The 17,803-nt window shown below is 45.4% G+C and overlaps 1 protein-coding gene across 1 annotated transcript in view; it reads left to right on the top strand.

Moving 5' to 3' along the window:
- Nucleotides 1–17,803, top strand: part of PDIA6 (protein disulfide isomerase family A member 6) — a 32,148-nt gene that overhangs the window by 12,115 nt on the left and 2,230 nt on the right. The window contains exons 6-12 of the mRNA XM_014519067.2: nt 1,549–1,685; nt 2,187–2,301; nt 9,608–9,748; nt 11,091–11,175; nt 11,261–11,333; nt 13,632–13,790; nt 17,210–17,306. Of these exons, the coding sequence (XP_014374553.1) occupies nt 1,549–1,685; nt 2,187–2,301; nt 9,608–9,748; nt 11,091–11,175; nt 11,261–11,333; nt 13,632–13,790; nt 17,210–17,306 (807 nt within the window). The remainder of the gene's footprint in view (nt 1–1,548; nt 1,686–2,186; nt 2,302–9,607; nt 9,749–11,090; nt 11,176–11,260; nt 11,334–13,631; nt 13,791–17,209; nt 17,307–17,803) is intronic.

The raw sequence follows: 17,803 nt of genomic DNA, 5'->3' as shown, positions 1-17,803 counted from the left end.
CAGGAATGCAGATTCCTGCAATGTTCACTGCACCGTAGACTCGGGAATGCATGCATTACAGTCCCTTCAGTGTAGAAATTCAAGGTGTGTGTGCACCTATACTGAGGCAACAGAGAGTACAGACTTGCAGCTGAGGCTGTAAGTCCCAACCACCAGCGCCTGGTCTGCATGCTTCGGACTTGGAAATGAGGTGAGGCTGTCTTGGGGGTGCCTTGTGCTGATGCTCTTGAGCACACTGAAAACCCAGCCTGGTGCATGGTGCCAGTAGTATCCACGTCGCCTCATTTCTGGCATTGACACATGTGAGGGTATGAGTGGGCACACTTTATTGCATCAGCAGCAAGACTGAGCTCCCTGCTGAAGCAATCCTCAAGTTTCTAGGATCTAATTCAAAAGATACACGTGGGAGGGGTGACATGGCCATCAATCTTTGTTTTAATTTATCTGCTAAACGGAATTGTTTTAATACTGTCCACATGGAAGTATCAGAGCTAAGTTTGTTAGCCTTCTGTACTCCTGTTTTGACTTCTGTCCACAGACTTCAACTAGTAACATAGAATCCAGACAATGAAAGGGTTAACAAGCCAGAGTTTGTCCTCCTTAGGTAAGGTCTCTGGGCACCTTAAGTACCTATAATATGAACAGGGTTATTAGGTTCAAGCTCTGAACTGCAAAATGTCAAGGTAGGGTAACCAGAGAAAAAGTAAAAATCCTCCAGAAGTCGAAGTGTGAATTTTCTTTCTTCCCCTCCCACCCCCATCTCTTCCTCCTTGCCTCACACGTGCTCCTAAATCTCATTGTCAAAAGTGATGGTCCAATTGACTCTTAAGGTATTGTGTGAGCCCTTCCTTTCTGTTGAAAGTCAGTGGGACTAGTTTCCTTTTGATAATGGACTGTGTATTACTGAATTCATTGGATACCCTGAAATCTTTGCTTTTAATCTAAGTTATTACTACCAAGATTGATAAGTATTTTTCTACCTTGATAGTTTCTTTTGTAGTTTACCTGTGAGACCCTTGGGGAGGGGAATGAACTGAAATGTTTTTAACTCTAAGACCTTACTTCTGAGCTGTCAAGTGATGATAATCTTGTTAATTCTTGAAGACCTGAAAAAAGGTGTATCCTCCTGTTTCTTGGGTTCTGTTAGTGTAGCCAGTTGCTTATATCTGTTGGAGAAGAGGCTGTTTAGGTGCATATGAACTGTTTTGGGGAGAGGCTGTGGAGAAAAGCAGTTGATTGACTTTCCTTTTAATTGGAGTGACCATAAGGAAATCCAGGACACCCCCTTCCTACCTCTGCCCCAGCTCTCCTAAGTCACTGATGCTACTGGAAGCAGAGGTGGGGGGTGGGGTGGTGCACCAGGCAGTGGTGTCTGCTGGCATTGTGCCACTTCATCTCTCCGCCAGACTGCCCTGCATTTCTGGGATGCTCATTTTAATTCACACCTACCAACTGGGACCAGCTTCCAAAATCAAGGGCTGTCCCAGCTAAACCGGGATGTATGGTCACCCTACCTTTAATTGAAGTTTTATATTTCTTGACCTACAGAGCAGCCGAGAAAATGGTGACACGGATAAGAAGGATGTGGTTGAGTTGACTGATGACACCTTCGACAAGAACGTCTTAAATAGCGATGATGTCTGGCTGGTGGAATTTTATGCCCCTTGGTGTGGACACTGCAAAAAGTAAATGAAGCTGTTGGCAGTTCACCTGCAATTGGCCCTTTGCCATGTATTAAGTATGCAGGCAGCCATATATCTTGAAATGGGACCTTGTGTCTGCTTTGCTATAAGTGGGTTTGTACTCTAGTTTTCCTGCTCCAAAGATGTATAAGCCCCTCTGGTTAGGAAATTTAAGTTTTATGTGCTCATTAGAGCACCATGTCAGCACAAGAATTTAGCATTCTTTGGACTTGCAAGGAATGGACTCGCTGCCAGTTGTAGCCAATGACAAGATTCCCAGCAAAGGGGTCAGGCTCTCTAAGTGTCTTTTGTTTATTTTGTTTTGCTTTTCATGTTAAGATGATCTGTATTCTTAACATAGAACTCAGTTTCATCTGAGATATTCCAGCTAACTGTCATGTCTTGCAGAATTGCTCCTCTATCAGGGGTGTTCACTGTAGTTTCACTCACTTGTTTTTAAAAGAACAGTTACTTGTAACACTAAAAAACTGCCTTGCTTTCTAGTCTGGAGCCAGAATGGGCAGCTGCTGCCACAGAAGTGAAAGAACAAACTAAGGGCAAGGTGAAGCTAGCTGCTGTGGATGCCACAGTAAATCAGATGTTGACTGGTCGATATGGGGTGAGTCTGCAGCTTCCAAATTCGTTTCCCTCTGGTTACAAGATGTGGGATAAGGTGTGTTCCACTCTATACCAGAAAAAATTTGTATGGTGGCACCAATATTTTATTATGAAGCACTAAAAATATATTAGAAATGATTATAACAATTCATAGAAAAAGCAGTAGCTATTCTGATTTGCAGGGGGTGCAACATAGAGAAATGTAGAGAACATAGATGTGGATGTCTAGCAAGTATATCAAGGATCTTGACAGCTTACTGCCACAAGGCCTGGCATAATTCTGTACTTTTATAGCACTCTACAAAGTCTCATTCTAAATCAAATACCACTTCCTTTGGACAGGCTCTCTTGTACCTGGGTCAGAGTGCAGCAGTTATTTCCAGAGTGCAGCTGTCTTCTTATCTAGCTTCTAGTCATCTAGCTGGAAAAATTCCAAAGATGTTAAGTTATACAGCATAGTGAGACTGCAGGCACAGAACTTGGTGCTCCACTAAACAGCTCCCTCCCTCAAGGAGGCTGGTCTGCATGGAAGAACTAAGCATTAAGTCTCATATTTAACTGTAAAATAATTTACGAAGGTGGAAAGGGAAATCCAAGTAGCATGCTGGTAAAGGGTTGAAATGCACTTGTAACTGCTAGTCAGTTACTGTAGGCCAGTCACTGTAGGCACAAAGTTAAGTTCTGATTTTATTAAATGTGCAGGGCAGAGGACACCACAGTTCACCCTCTGTCCATAAGTGCCATGGACATTAATCTCTCCCGTGGAAGCATGACAGCAAGCAGTGTAGGGTGACACCATAGCAACTAATTTGTTCAGACAGGCATAAGCTTTGCTCGACAGATGCTGTGAATGGACATGAAGAGAGCAGAGGTACTGAACAGAAAGAATAACGTGAATTAAATATAAACCCTAGGGAAAGGGAGAGGAAAGGATAGGAGCAGGGGGTACTGCTCAGATGTGCAGGTGGGTTGAAGAGATCAAAAGGGATAAATAAAGTAGTTAGCCCTTATGCCCTTCAATAAGTTATAAAAGCTAGTCCAGGTAATGGGGTGAGAATCTATAATAGTCTCTATTGAGATCATACATAACACAATCCAGTCTGGATGATTTCTTGTTCTTCAGTTTTATATTCAAGTCGGTTTTTAATGTTGATGGAATGTGCAGAGGTTGAAATGTTTTTCTGCAGACTTTTGTAGACTGATTGGACACCAGTTTGACATCATTCTTTCACATGGAGATCACCCCATCTGTCCAGCATAGATGGTGGAGGGGCTCTGTAAGCAGGTGATCGAAAATGTGATGGTGATAGAGGATCAGGTGTGATAATTTGTATTGTTTGGTCCATTGATGTGATTTGTGAAGCACAAAGGATTAAACTGGCTCTGCAAATATTTACAATCGTTTTTGAGGTGCATAGGGGGTGGAATTTTACTTCACTTTGTGCATTTCATTGGCTGTTTTCTAGCTCTGTGTAATGGTGTTTTTGCACTTATGTGCAGGTAGGGGTATCCTGCAGTGTGGATAAGCAAACATAGGCGTGTGAACTCACCATTTGCAGTCACCTATGCACAGGATGGGCAGATATGTGGTACATACTTTCACCCACTGTGGATGTGTGTACCTTTTGTCCAAGTCCTAAAAATATAGCAAGCTAGAAAACCACTACTAACGGATGCTCAACTCTAGAGAAGGAGGCAGCCCCTCCCATATTGAGGAGGGACAACTTCCTGGTGCAAGTGCTGGAGCAGCCAACTAGGGCTGTGCTCTTCTGGACCTGCTGCTAACAAAATGGGGAAGAATTGGTGTGGAATGTAGTAGTAGATGGCAGCTTGGGTAGCAGTGACCATGAGATGGTTGAGTTCAGGATCCTGAGGAAAAGAAGGACTTCAGAAAAGCAGACTTTGACTTGCTCAGGGAATTCATGAACAGGATCCCCTGGGAGCCAGTCTGAGGAGGAGAGGAGTCCAGGAGAGCTGTCTGTACTTTAAAGAAGCCTTACTGAGACTGCAGGAACAAACCATCCTGATGTGCAGGAAGACTAGCAAGTATGACAGAAGACCATCTTGGCTTATCAGGGAACTATTCAGTAAACTAAATCACAAAGGAAGCTTATCAGAAATGGAAACTCTGTCAAACAACTAGGGAGGAGTATAAAAGTATTGCATGGGCATGCAGGGATGAAGTCAGGAAGGCCAAAGTGCAATTGGAGTTGCAGCTAGCAAGGGATGTGAAGGGTAACAAGACAGGTTTCTGTAAGTATCTTAGTAACAAGAGGAAGGTCAGGGAAAGTGTGGGTCCTTTACTGAATTGGGGAGGCAACCTAGTGACGGAGGATGCAGAGAAGAATGAAGTACTCGGTGCCTCTTTCACCTCTATCTTCACAGGCAAGTTCAGTTCCCAGACTACTGCAACTAGCAGCACAGTTTTGGGAGGAAGTGAACAGCCAACAGTGGCAAAAGAACAGGTTAGAGACTATTTAGAAAAGCAGGATATGTACAAGTCCATGGGGTCAGACAGGATGCACCTGAGGTTGCTGAGAGAGTTGGCTGATGTGAGTGCAGAGCTGCTGGCCATCATCTTTGAAAACTCATGGCAATTGGAAGAGGTCCCAGATGATTGGAAAAGTGCAAACTATAGTGCCCATATTTAAGAAAGGGAAAAGGAGGATCCAGGGAACTACAGACCATTCAGCCTCATCTCAGTCCCTGAAAAACATCATGGAGCAAATCCTCAAGGAGGAGAAGGAGGTCGTTAGAAACAGTGAGCCTAGATTCATAGACATTTTAGACATTAGGGCTGGAAGGGACCTCAGAAAATCTTCGAGTCCAGCCCTCTGCCCCAGGGGCAGGAAGTCAGCAGGTGTCATAGGATCCCAGCAAGATAAACATCCAAATTTCTCTTGAAGGTGTTCAAAGTAGGTACTGGAACTACCTCCGGCAGCAGTCTATTCCAGACCTTGGGGGCTCGGACAGTAAAGAAGTTCTTCCTTATGTCCAGCCTGAAACGGTCCTAGAGGAGTTTGTGACCATTCGACCTTGTCATCCCTTGGGGTGCTGTGGTGAACAAACGTTCCCCCACATCCTGGTGAGTACCCCTTATAGGCAGCCATCAGATCACCCCTTAGCCTGCGCTTTTCCAGGCTGAAGAGTCCCATAGGTCTCAGCCTCTCTTCATATAGTCTGTTTTCCTGACCTCTGATCATGTGCATGGCTCTCCTTTGCACTCTCTCAAGCTTCTCCACATCCTTTTTGAATTGTGGAGCCTAAAACTGGACACAGTACTTCAGCTGAGACCTCACCAAGGCTGAGTACAGTGGGAGAATGACATCCTGGGATTTGCCTGAGAAGCATCTATGGATGCAAGCCAGTGTTTTGCTCACTTTACTAGCAGCAGCATCACATTGATGGCTTATGTTCATCTTGTGGGTCAAATATGACCCCTAAGTCCTTTTTGTCCATAGTGCTAGCCAGCATAGCACTGCCAAGCCTATAAGCATGCTGCGGGTTTTTCTTCCCAAGGTGGAGAACCTTGCATTTTTCAGTGTTAAACACCATCAGGTTCTCGTCTGCCCATTTCCTGAGCCTGTCAAGGTCAGCCTGGATCTCCCTCCTGTCCTCAGGCGTGGATGCTTTACTCCAAAGTTTGGTGTCGTTGGCAAACTTGGCTAGTCCGCTTCTGACTCCAATGTCCACATCATTAATGAAGATGTTGAACAATATGGGTCCAACGACAGCCTTGAGGGACCCCACTGGTCATAGCACACCACAGTGATGGAAGTCAATCAACCACCATCCTCTGGGTCCGACCACAGAGCCAATTCCCCAACCAGCAGATAATGGTGAAGCCTAGGCCGCAGTTTGCCAGTTTTGCTAAGAGGTGATCATGGGATAGCAGGTTGAAGGCTTTTTTTAAAGTCAAGATGTATGACATAAATATCCTGTCCCTTGTCCAGGTGATAGGTCACCTGGTTGTAAAAAGAAATTAAGATTGGTCAAGCAAGCCCTACCTGCAACAAACCCATGCTGGCTATCCCTCAGGATGTTGCAATCGGCCAGTCTGTTAAGAATGGCCTCTTCGATTAATCTTTTCTAAGACCCTTCCCTGGGATAGAGGTCAGGCTGCTGGGCCTATAGTTTGCTGGATCCACTTTCCTCCCTTTCTTGAAGATAGACACCACATTGGCCTTCTTCCAATCTTTGGGCACTTCACCAGAGCGCCAGGAGTTCTCGAAGATCCATACCAGGGGGTGAGCTATGATGCTTGCCAGCTCCTTGAGTACCCTTGGGTGTAAACTGTCAGGGCCGGCTGACTTGAAGGTACCGAGCTTATTAAGGTGTTCCTTCACAAGGTCAGCATTGATGGAGGGTAAGGAATCTCCCTCACCTGGGCCTTCCCATCCCATAATGGGCAGGGGCGTCCCTTGGGACTGGTGAAAGACCGACGCAAAGTACCCATTTAGCCTTTTGGCTTTTTCCTGGGCGTCAGTTGTCCCATCTGGTTTAGCAGGGGTCCAGTGTTGCGCCTTGCTTTTCCTTCAGCTCCCCACGTATCTAAAAAAGGAGTTCCATCGCTGCCTGGGCTTTCCTGGTTTGCTCCCTACAGGTCCGGACCAGTGCAGAATATTCCTCCTTGGAGGTGGATCCCATACTCCATCCTTTGTAGGCCTTTCTTTTTAGATGCAGGAGGTCCGCTAGTTCCCTGCAGAGCCAAGGCGGCTGCTGTGCCCTTCTGCTGCCTTTACTCCGAGATGGAATAGACTTAGCTTGTGCATCCAGGATCACTCCCTTGAGGAGCAACCACTCATCCTGAACTCCCCTCCCCTTTGGGTCATGGTCCCTTAGGGCCTCCGTGACAAGCCTCCGGAGCTTGTCAAAGTCAGCTTTCCTGAAGTCAAGGTATTCACCAAGGGCAAGTCATGCTTTACCAACTTGATTGCCTTCTTTGATGAGATGACTAGCTCTATGGATGTGGGGAGACAAGTGGATGTGGTATACCTTGATATTTTTTTTTTTTATTATTTTTTTTATTTTTTTTATTTTTATTTTTTTTTTTAGCAAGGCTTTTAATACATTCTCACAGGCAAGCTAAGGAAGTATGGGCTGGATGAATGGACTGTAAGGAGGATAGAAAACTGGCTGGATCATTGGTGTCAGAGGGTAGTAATCAATTATTTTGTGTAATTGGCAGCTGGTATCAAGTGGAGTGCCCCAGGGGCTGGTCCTGGGTCTAGTTTTGTTCAGTATCTTCATCAACGAGCTGGAAGATGGTATACAGCAGGGGTTGTCAACTGGTGTTATGTGTACCTCTAGGGGTACTTGGGAAGGCCCCAGGGGGTACATGGCAGGGGCAGGGCTGCCAGCACTTTACACCGCTTGAACTGCTATGCACCATGCACCGCTGGTTCTTCTGGTTTTGCTGTGCTGCGCACCCCCCCCCCCCCCCCCCCCTCAGCCAGCTGCCACGGGTACACCTAACAAAAAAAGGTTGAAAACCCCTGGCATAGAGTGCAAACTCAGCAAGCTTGCGGATGACACCGAGCTGGGGGTAGTATTAGGTATGCTGGAGGGTAGGGCTAAGATTCAGAGAGACCTAAACAAACTGGAAGATTGGGCCAAAAGAAATATCATGAGGCTTAACAAGGACAAGTGCCAAGTCTGCACTGAGGATGGAACAATCCCATGCACTGGTACAGGCTGGGTGGTGACTGGGTGGGCAGCAGCTCTGCAGAAAAGAACCTGGGGGTTACAGCGGACAATAACCTGAGTATGAGCCAGCAGCGTGCCCTTTTTGCCAAGAAAGCTAACAGTATACTGGACTGCATTAGTAGGTGTGTTGCCAGTAAGTCAAGGGAAGTGATTATTCCCCTCTATTCTGCACTGGTGAGACCACCTCTGGAGTACTGTTTAGTTTTGGGCCCCCCACTACAGAAAGGATGTGGACAAATTGGACAGAGTCCAGCTGGAGGGCAGTGAAAATGGTAAGGGGGCTGGAGGACATGACTTCTGAGGAAAGGCTAAGAGAAGTGGGTTTTAGTCTAGAGAAAAGAAGACTGAGAGGGGATTTTATAGGAGCCTTCAACTACTGGAAGGGGAATGTTCTCAGTGCTGGCAGATGACAAAACAAGGATCAATGGTCTCAAGTTGCAGCAAGGGAGGTTTAGGTTGGATATTTGGAAAAACTCTCACTAGGAGGGTGGTAAAACACTGGAACAGGTTACGCACAGGTTGCAGACTCCATCCTTGGAGGTTTTTAAGACCCATCCTTGACTGGGATCATCTAGTTGGGGATGGTCCTGCTTTGAGCAGAGGGTTGAACTAGATGACCCCCTGAGGTCCCTCCCAATCCTAATTTTCTATGATTCTGTGTTGTAGCCCAATAATTCAATGATCATGGCAGTTACCCAGGTTCTATGCCCCTTTTGCTGAGAGGGAGTTTGAACCTGCATCTCTGACTGCCCAGCACACCGCAAATTAGGCGCATCTAGTCCCTTTTCAGGCACTTCTTTTGAAGCTGGACCCATGGGCAGCCAAGAAGGAGAGAAAGCTGAGGCCAGGACAAAAAGAATAAGTTAGTACGTGCTGCGTGGCTCAGGAAGGTAGATGCAGCTATAGAAGGAAGCAGGCTTTGGATTCTAGCCTGGTTCCTTGCTGCCACTGGGGCAGAAACTTCCCTACTGCACTGCTCTCCATCCACTTTCTCCACTGACTGTTAAATACAAGAGGCAGTAGTTCAGTTTCATAGGAAGGGATGAAGGAGGGCCCAAGTAATCTGTAACTTGTGGCATGGTGTTCAGAGTGCTAAACTGAGAAGTCGGAGAGATGCAGGTTCAACCCCCCTCCCCAACCTCTGGCAAGGAATACCTAAAACCCATGTGTCTGGGTGCCTGAGCAGGTGCCCAAACCATTCATGTGCTAGTGATAAAACACAGGAAGGTCCACCTTGCCCCTTCCTCCTCCCACCTACCACTTTTCCAGGATCTCCAGTCAGTTTTATTTGCATGTGTATGTGTATACGTGTACATGCCTGGCCAGTGCATATCCAGACTGAGTTGACATGTCCATACTTATACATCCACACCATAGAGGCAGGGCAAAAGCCACCCAGGCCCACAGGTAAGAAACTGCCATTTTGGTGCCCAAAGGGCAATAGAATTCCGTTCTTGGTGTTCGGACTCAGAAGCTTTAACCAGGTGTAGACATACCTTGTCTTGATACTAGACTGTCTCCTTTTGGCTTGATTACATTATGGGAGTATGCTCCATTTCAACCAAAAGTTTTGAACTGATGGCTTTTGAACTTCTCTGCAGATTCGTGGATTTCCTACAATTAAGATCTTTCAGAAAGGAGAAGACCCTGTTGATTATGATGGTGGAAGAACAAGAGCTGACATAGTTACTCGGGCTCTGGATCTATTTTCTGATAATGCCCCAGCACCTGAGCTGCTAGAGGTATCTCTGACTCTACAACGCTAACTTCTTTGCTTTTTCCCTTCTATCTGCCCTTTAAAGCTAGCAGCTGTTATTTTTACAGAAAATATTGACTAAATGGCTAAAATAAGGCATGTAGAGCCCTTCTTCTGGGTCAGACATACCAAGGGATCACAACTTCAACTAATAGAGCCTCATGTATTAAAGGATCTAAGTGAAGGTGTGTGGTCTAGATGCAGGGAAAGCAGTGGCAGTACAAACTACCATGTCAGAATGTTTGAATCCTTATTCAGAAAGAAAGGGTGAAAAGGTAGTTGAGACTGAACTACCCTTAAATCCTTGGCCTCCCAACCAAGGCTACAGTGTGGTGGATTTAGAAAGTCATGGCAATTTTGAAAGAAAACCATTTTGTGTGCACTGAGTAGGGAAACTACACAGCAGCAGGGAACACTGGTGGCATGCTCAAAAGTGCATACACTTGACAACTATATGAAAAAGTGATGGCCAATAAATTATCATTGCACACAAGGGTTTATTTTTAAATTGATACTTTCTGAAGAACACTCACGTGCCTCTCATTAAGAACTAGGTGGAAACCATTCCCTCTGTTAACTCTTATTTTCACTTGATGTGCTAGATTTTAATCATTGAACTAAAAGCAAGAGCTTTTGGGCAACACAGAGCAAAACATTGCTGCCCCTGTTTTACTAAGACTTTTCCCTTGGCATGTGATAAAACCAGCATACTGAAGGACTGGCTAGTTGACTTTCAGGATTAAACTAAAACATTTTGGATACGACAGAGGGAAGTGATGCTACTGAACAAACTTAGCCATGAAGCTTTGTGGCAATGTATTACAAGTAGAGAATTTGGCATCGTTAATAACTTATAAATATAATACATGGGCAGATTTGGGAGGCATTTTGCCCTCTGAGTGTACCTTTTACTTTTTACATGGCTCCAACAGAAGTACTGAAATCACTCTGTTCCTTCAGTGCAGTAGAATTCTTAGTGCTGAGGTTCTGGTATCACGACTTCTTACAACATTGCAACACTACCATTTAGGATATTTTAAATAGATTAATCAATAAGCTTCCAAGAGACACTTTCTCCATTTGGCAAGCAACTACATCTTATGCACTCTGTCCTCACATTTGGGTATGGATTGTCTACAGGGCATTATGGTGTTTCAGAGGAGTAGCCCTTTAGCTGACTTTGGTTTGTTCCCATAGAAGTAATGGTCTCTTTTTATTTAGAGCAGTTTTTTTTTTTCTAAGTATGACAAAGTTAGGGCCTAAGATTGCCATTGTGTACCTAGGTTATAAGATGCCATAACACCTATGTCCTCTGTCTTTTACCCCAGGTCATTAATGCAGATATTCTGAAGAGTACCTGCGAAGCTCATCAACTCTGTATCATTGCTGTCCTGCCTCATATTCTGGATACAGGTAGAATGAAATAAAGCATTAATCTTTCTTACTTAATAAATTCATAGAAGAGCTGTCTTTAACCTGGTCCAATTCTGTCTAACAGGAGCATCGGGTAGAAATTCCTATTTAGAAGTCATGTTAAAAATGGCAGAAAAATACAAAAAGAAAATGTGGGGGTAAGTGTTATCACTGACTTGGCCATTCTTCTTGATAATGGGGGTATTATGTTAGCAAGGAGTTTGGGGAAGACCTTGTGGTTCTATTGTGGATGAAGGTATCCTCTATAGGATCCTGCTTTGTTTTTCTTGGGTATCTCATATTTACTCAAATCCTAAGATGATCCTAAATTTTAAGACAAGCAGCCAATAATTAGATTCTCTACATAGACAATTAATAAATGTGTTTTGTGTTTTTTCCATATATAGAATATAATTACTGGAAGGTTATTTTTAATTCATCCCCCCCCCCCACCCCGCTCTTACTGTTTCAGGGGGGAAGCAGGTGGCCTAGTCCCCTTTCCCATCTCCCAGCCTCTGCTCCTCTTTCACCCCCAGCCTCTGCTTCCCTTCTCCCCTTACCTTTTTTACTCTGCACCAATGGGTTCTGTCTCTGGGGCATGGAGCAGGGCCCCAGCCCTGCCTCTGTAACAGCTTTGTAGGTTGCATGCTGCTGCTACAGGCCAGGCTGGAGCTGGGCTCGGTGTCCTAGGCTGCAGCATGCATGGAGCTTGCTGGTGCAGAGCAAGGAAAAGGGGCAGGTGGAAGGAGCAGAGGGCAGGATGCAGAGGCACTTGGGGGGGTAAGAGCATGCAGCAGCTATGGCTATGGCCCCAAATCTGGGTAGGGGCTGGAGTCTGAGCCACAGCAGCTGCCTGCCCCCACCACCCTCGTACTTGATTCTAAGAGGAGCCTTTTCCCTCATGTTTAAATGGGAGGGGAGGGGGGCAGGGATCCTCTTTTCTAGAATTGACTAAATACCTGTAGTACCTATATGCTGCATGTGCCCATGTCTGCAAAGGATTTTTGCATACAAACCAAAAACATGGTATAGCAAAATCACAGTGAATGAGTAATTGGATGTTTTGCAGCCGGTATGACTGGTTCACCTGTCTCTAAGGAGTCTAGAGAATCAGTGGCTTTCTTTCTTTTTCCATGTTTTTCTCTTAAAATATCAAAATTAAGTACTTGGGTTTATACTGCTAACTTTAATAAGATTATAAAATGTTTGTATCTCCACACTGAATACTGGCAACAAACTCTAAGCCAGGGGTTGGCAACCTATAGCTTGCAGGCCAGACCTGGTCTACAAAGAAGTCAGCTCCAGCCTGGGGAAGTCTGAGACTATCCACCCTGGACAGACATATGGGAGGTAGTGTCACAAAGAAGGAAGAGGGATCACCAGGTGGTTTGGGTGCTCTGGGAAGCAGATTTGGAGCATGTAGCACAGGGGCTGAGTCACAAGCTCTGACCTGCAATGGCAAAATACTGCCAACCCTTGATCTAAGCTGTAAAATATGTCTGGCTTCTTTGGAGTTGTCTCTTGGAAGTTAGTCTTTGATGTTTTACTTCTGAAATAAGAATTAGAATTATCGTGGTCATGCTTTGAGTTCCATGGAGTCTATGGGCACTTTCTCTCTTTCTTTTTTTTTCTTAATTCCTCTAGAATGAAGGGTAGGACTGCTTTTGTGGAGCATGGTACAGAAATATGATCTTCCTAAGAAGGTGGGAGGTGATGTCTTTAAATATGACCGAGCCAACCAACTACTTTGCAGAAAATCATTAATCTCAAGAGAAACTGAGTTAGCCAGTTGGGGAATTAAATTGACTGAAATATGTTTCTTCTGTTCTCTTCTTGGAAACTTCAGACTTAATCCAACCATTTATGTTGTTTGTTGCTGTAGAATAATGGGGCTGAAAGGAACTTTAAGCATCACTTAGTCCAGGGGTGTCAAACTCGCTGAGAGTTGTGGGGCCCATCTACAGGCCAGGTGGGGCCCACAGACTGGCCCTACGCACTGCAGCCAGTGCAAAGAGCTGGTGAGGTACAGGCGCCACATGCAGTGTGCACCAGACCGGCTTTGTGCACCACATGCAGCGTGCGAGACTGGGGCTGGCACATGCTGCATACAGTGCATGGTGGTCTACCGCAGGCAGCGCCATGGGCCAGATGATAGGGCTCTGCCCAGGAGCTGTATCTTCAATGCCTAGTTCAAGCCCCAATGCATGTATGTGACTTGACCCATTTTAAGCCTTGTTTGCATGATCTGGTTAGATTAATTCCAGAGCACTGCAGGTTGCTGACTTGAATAGCAAGAGACCTGAGGTTCTTTGGTAGCGTGGACATGGTTGCTATACTGCTACGTTGCAGAATTCTTGCCTTGTACAGGGCTGCGTGGATTTCCACCTACTGTAGTTGACATCACTGTAGGACAAGGATATGTTTGTTAATGTCCTGTATTGCTTTTTTTCTTAAAGGTGGCTGTGGACAGAGGCTGGAGCTCAGTCTGACCTGGAAAGCTCCTTAGGAATTGGAGGATTTGGGTACCCAGCAATGGCTGCAGTTAATGCTCGGAAGATGAAATTTGCCCTTCTGAAAGGATCTTTCAGTGAACAGGGAATTAATGAGTTTCTCAGGTACAAAAAGTCTCTTGTGTCAAGAGGAAAAATGATTGCATCTTTCAGTAACTATAGCTGTGAATGTGTTTTGCAATAACATGTTCCATAATAGTGCCCAGGGTAAATTCCTATTCCGAGATCTGAACTCCTTAATGAGTACTGTTTAGTTTGGGATTCTTCTTTGGGGGCTGAAGAGAGGAAGCTCTTAGAAAATATAAGTCCCTGTCTCTGCAAACTGCCTAGTGTAACTTTATTTGAAGCTCTGCCTGAAGAAGGCTTGCAGGATCATACTAGGCCCTTAAGCCTTAACGGTGCCTGTATACAAGTGCAGAGTGTGCTTTGACACTAATTACAACATGTCAGAGCAGGCTTGATTAATCAAGTCTGCTGGAGTGTGATAATTATTGTTCTCCAGGAACCTCCCACATCTCGTGTATCAGCGTCCCCATGCTTCAAAATGGCAGTAGGAGCACTTGAACTAAAGCTTGTCAAACAAGTGCTTTAGTTCATGCACCCCGCCACCATTTTGAAACACCGGAATGCTAATACACAAGCTGCTGCAACACTTTAATTAGAGCATCTGTCAGAGCCGCTCTAACTAAAGTGCCCTAAGTGTCCAAATACTTGAAAGTAGTTAAGGAGGCAGTAAGTAGTAACAGCAGGAGATCCAGCTGTCTCAGCTGTGTAGCAGATTGTGATTATACTAACGGTTCTTGTCCAATAAAAAGCCATTCTTTTACGCTGTGTGAAGATGAGTCTGCATCATTTCTACTTTCCTTAGTTTTAGTAGTGTATTGCAGAGCTGGATAGGGTTTTCTGCCCTTGCCTTTGCCCAGTGTTTTTTTTTTAATGAAACACAGTTTTAACTTATGGTTAAAAAGTTGGTTTTGTGCCTCTAGAATCAAAGTGAGAGTATCAAAGCCTAGTAGAAAATAGCAATGCAGATCATAACCACAGATATGAGAAGTGTCTTCTGTTTCTTAAATTCTTTAGCGTTTTTAAAAGCTGTAGGGAGATCTCTATTGGCCTTGGTAGGCAGTGTTGTTGGGCTGCCCTTAGGACATAAACAAAATTTCAGTAGCTGATTCATTTTGGAGGTGTTTCGGCACCCAGAACACTGAAGCTGAAATGAAACGGAAGGCTCCGAAACATCTCTGAAATAAAACCATCCAAAATATTTTGGAGTTTTGGAGCTGGGCTTGCAGGGAAACAGAAACTAACGGGGGGGGGGGACTGCTCTGATATCGACATCTGTAGCTGGCCAGTGTCTACAATCTGTCCCTGAAGTCCCTTCCAATCCCAGTGCTCTGGGGGAGGGATGGCAGCCTGCTGTTACCCCCACACAGATCCAGGGGCTGCACCCCCCCATGTGGGCTGTGGGGCTGTGCCACTCTTCCTGGTGGGCACGGGCCCTCAGATCTGCGTGCAGGATTGGAGCATACTGCCACAACCAGCTGGGGCCAGCGCCAGCACCCAAGTCTGCTCAGTGCACCCCATGCCAAGTGCCAGGAAGACTGGTGCTGCCGCTGGCCCCAGCTGGCAGTGGCAGCCTGCTGCCATCTGCATGCTCCGCACACTGTCAAGGAGTTTTTTTTTGGAGGTTTTTTGTTTTGTTTTTTTAACCCCCACACTCACCGGCTGCAGCAGTGGTAATTAGGGCCTCAGAGGGCTCATGGAAAAGGCCCCCCATGTAGCACGGGACAGCAGGGATTGGGAGCCCCCCAGCCGCCTGGCACCCATGCAGCAGCTGTTGCATCGCATGGGTGCAGTGTGGCTCGGCAAGGCGCAGCACACTGTCCCGGAGCTGGGGTGGCTCCAGCAATCACCTGGAGCCTGGCAGCACTTGGGCCCAGCTCCCAGGTGGCACATGGCGCCCGAGCCATGCTATACATGCGCCATGGGGCAGCTGCCACATGGGTGCCAGGCTGGTTGTGGGGGTGATCTCCCCTGCCCTGTGCTGCGTGGAGGGGCTCTGCCATGTTGCCCAAAAGCCCCAATCGCCGCTGCTGCAGCCAGTGAGTGTGGGGCTTTAAAAAACAAAACATGCAGACAGTGTGCAGGGCATGTAGATGATAGCAGGTTCCTTTGCCAACTGGGGCCAGCAGCAGCATCAGTCTTCCCAGCACCCGGCACAGGCTGCGCCAAGTAGACTCGGGTGCTGGCGCTGGCCCCAGCTGGCAGTGGCAGTATGCTGTCATCCCGCATGCAGATCCGGAGGCCCCCAGATCTGCGTGTGGGTTGACAGCATGCTGCCGCTGCCAGCAAGTGATACGAGTTTTGCTTTGAACAGTTTGAGGTGCAGCTTCACAAAACCCCCTGCCCCAACTTCTTGCGACTTGACAGGCTTCATGCCCTCAAAGGGCAACCCTGCAATTTTAATCCAAATCCAGGCAAGAAATGACAAAGCATTTTAGTGATTATAGCCTCTGGCCAAAACAGCACTGAAACTCTGAAACAGATTTGGCCAGATCAAAATGGGACAATGATCCGAAACGAATCGCTGTACCTCCGAAACACTGAATCTGAAACCAAAACAAAACAGCTGTTTCACACAGCCCTAATAAACAGCCTATAGCAACAGTCACCTGAAGGGTTTAGGTAACTAAAGATTGGCACTGCCACCTTAAAGAGCAGGTCTTTCTGAAGTTGTCTCACTTTGCACTTTAGCTCCGCTGTCTTGTGTAAAGGAAACAGTAGAGGCAATCTCTTATCACGCAAGCCAAGCATGGTGTTTCAGGTAATCTATTAAGAAACCTCCACAAAGTTGAATTAAAATAGAGGAGGAGCAAGAAAAAGCTGGACTCTAATCAAGCTTTTGTGAATTTACAAAATACAAGGTGTGTCCACAAACTGGATTAGCAAGCAGAAGCTGAGATTTATTTTAAAGCAGAAGCTGTTCACCTTCTGATAAAGGGTTAGATATCTGACCTAAAGGAGACAAACTTCTGCAGTTGGTGCTTTAAGTACCCAACCTAGGGTGATAAAGTAACAGCAGTGTCCAATTTTTAATTGAAACAATTATTCCAGAAACTAGAAATAACAGTTTTGGGCTTATCTTGCCTTTGCTTTGTATATATTTTAACTAGATCATTATAAAATGGTGCAGCATTTGTCCCCAAGCATTGCAAGGTGGGTTGCTAATAGATTTGCTTGAAGCCTATGTTTTGTGGGCTGTATGGCTTTTTGTTTAATTGGATTATCTTTGAGCCTTCAAAATTCAGTTGTTGTCAAAACTCTTCACAACTTTATGGACTTTACAAATTGGGACTAACAGATGTTTTGGTATTGGGGTTTATGCTACCTACATGTACTGTAGTAAATGACATGCCCAATTGCCTATTAAATGGACGGAAAGCAATATGTTGTTTGAGGGTGTTGGTATTATAGAAACAAGCCTTTCATTTTATCTCTTCTTTTTTTTTTTTCCTCTTGTTCAGGGAACTCTCTGTTGGCCGTGGGTCTACAGCACCAGTAGCTGGTGGGGCTTTCCCTAAAATTAACACAGTGGAGCCTTGGGATGGCAAAGATGGAGAGGTAAGAGGCATTTCAATTTAGGGTATGTCAACACTTTGGGTTAAAAAGTACTGGGCAGAGTAATTTACTCAGGGAGTCCTATGCTCACTCCAAACTCCTGCTTCCAGAGTAAGTGAAACAATAGTTTCCTTCACAAAACACTCAAATGACTGCCTTAAACTTGGTAAAAAAAAAAAAAAAAACAGCTAGTTAACTCTGTAATGATCACAAACTAGTGAATTCTCTAGGTGGAAAGACTGCAGCATTTAAAGATAAAAATCTGACCCAGGACCTGGAAGGTAACTGTTGGAAGTAGCAAATGGGAAATAAAATGTTCAATATTATGTTTGAAACACAGCTTATTGCCTTTTATTGGTAATGTGAAAACTTTATTATGTGAGGTGAAGGGGAGATACTGTAGTGCATGAAAGTTGCATGGGATTTAGCTCTGCAGCCTAAACTCCAAACTAGTGTAATTGCATTGGACTTAGCACAGTTTCCATCAGTGATGATGAGTT

This window comes from Alligator sinensis, unplaced genomic scaffold, assembly GCF_000455745.1.
Source record: "Alligator sinensis unplaced genomic scaffold, ASM45574v1 scaffold678_1, whole genome shotgun sequence".
Taxonomy (NCBI): Eukaryota; Metazoa; Chordata; order Crocodylia; family Alligatoridae; genus Alligator; species Alligator sinensis.
This window is presented reverse-complemented; position numbering and strand designations above follow the sequence as displayed.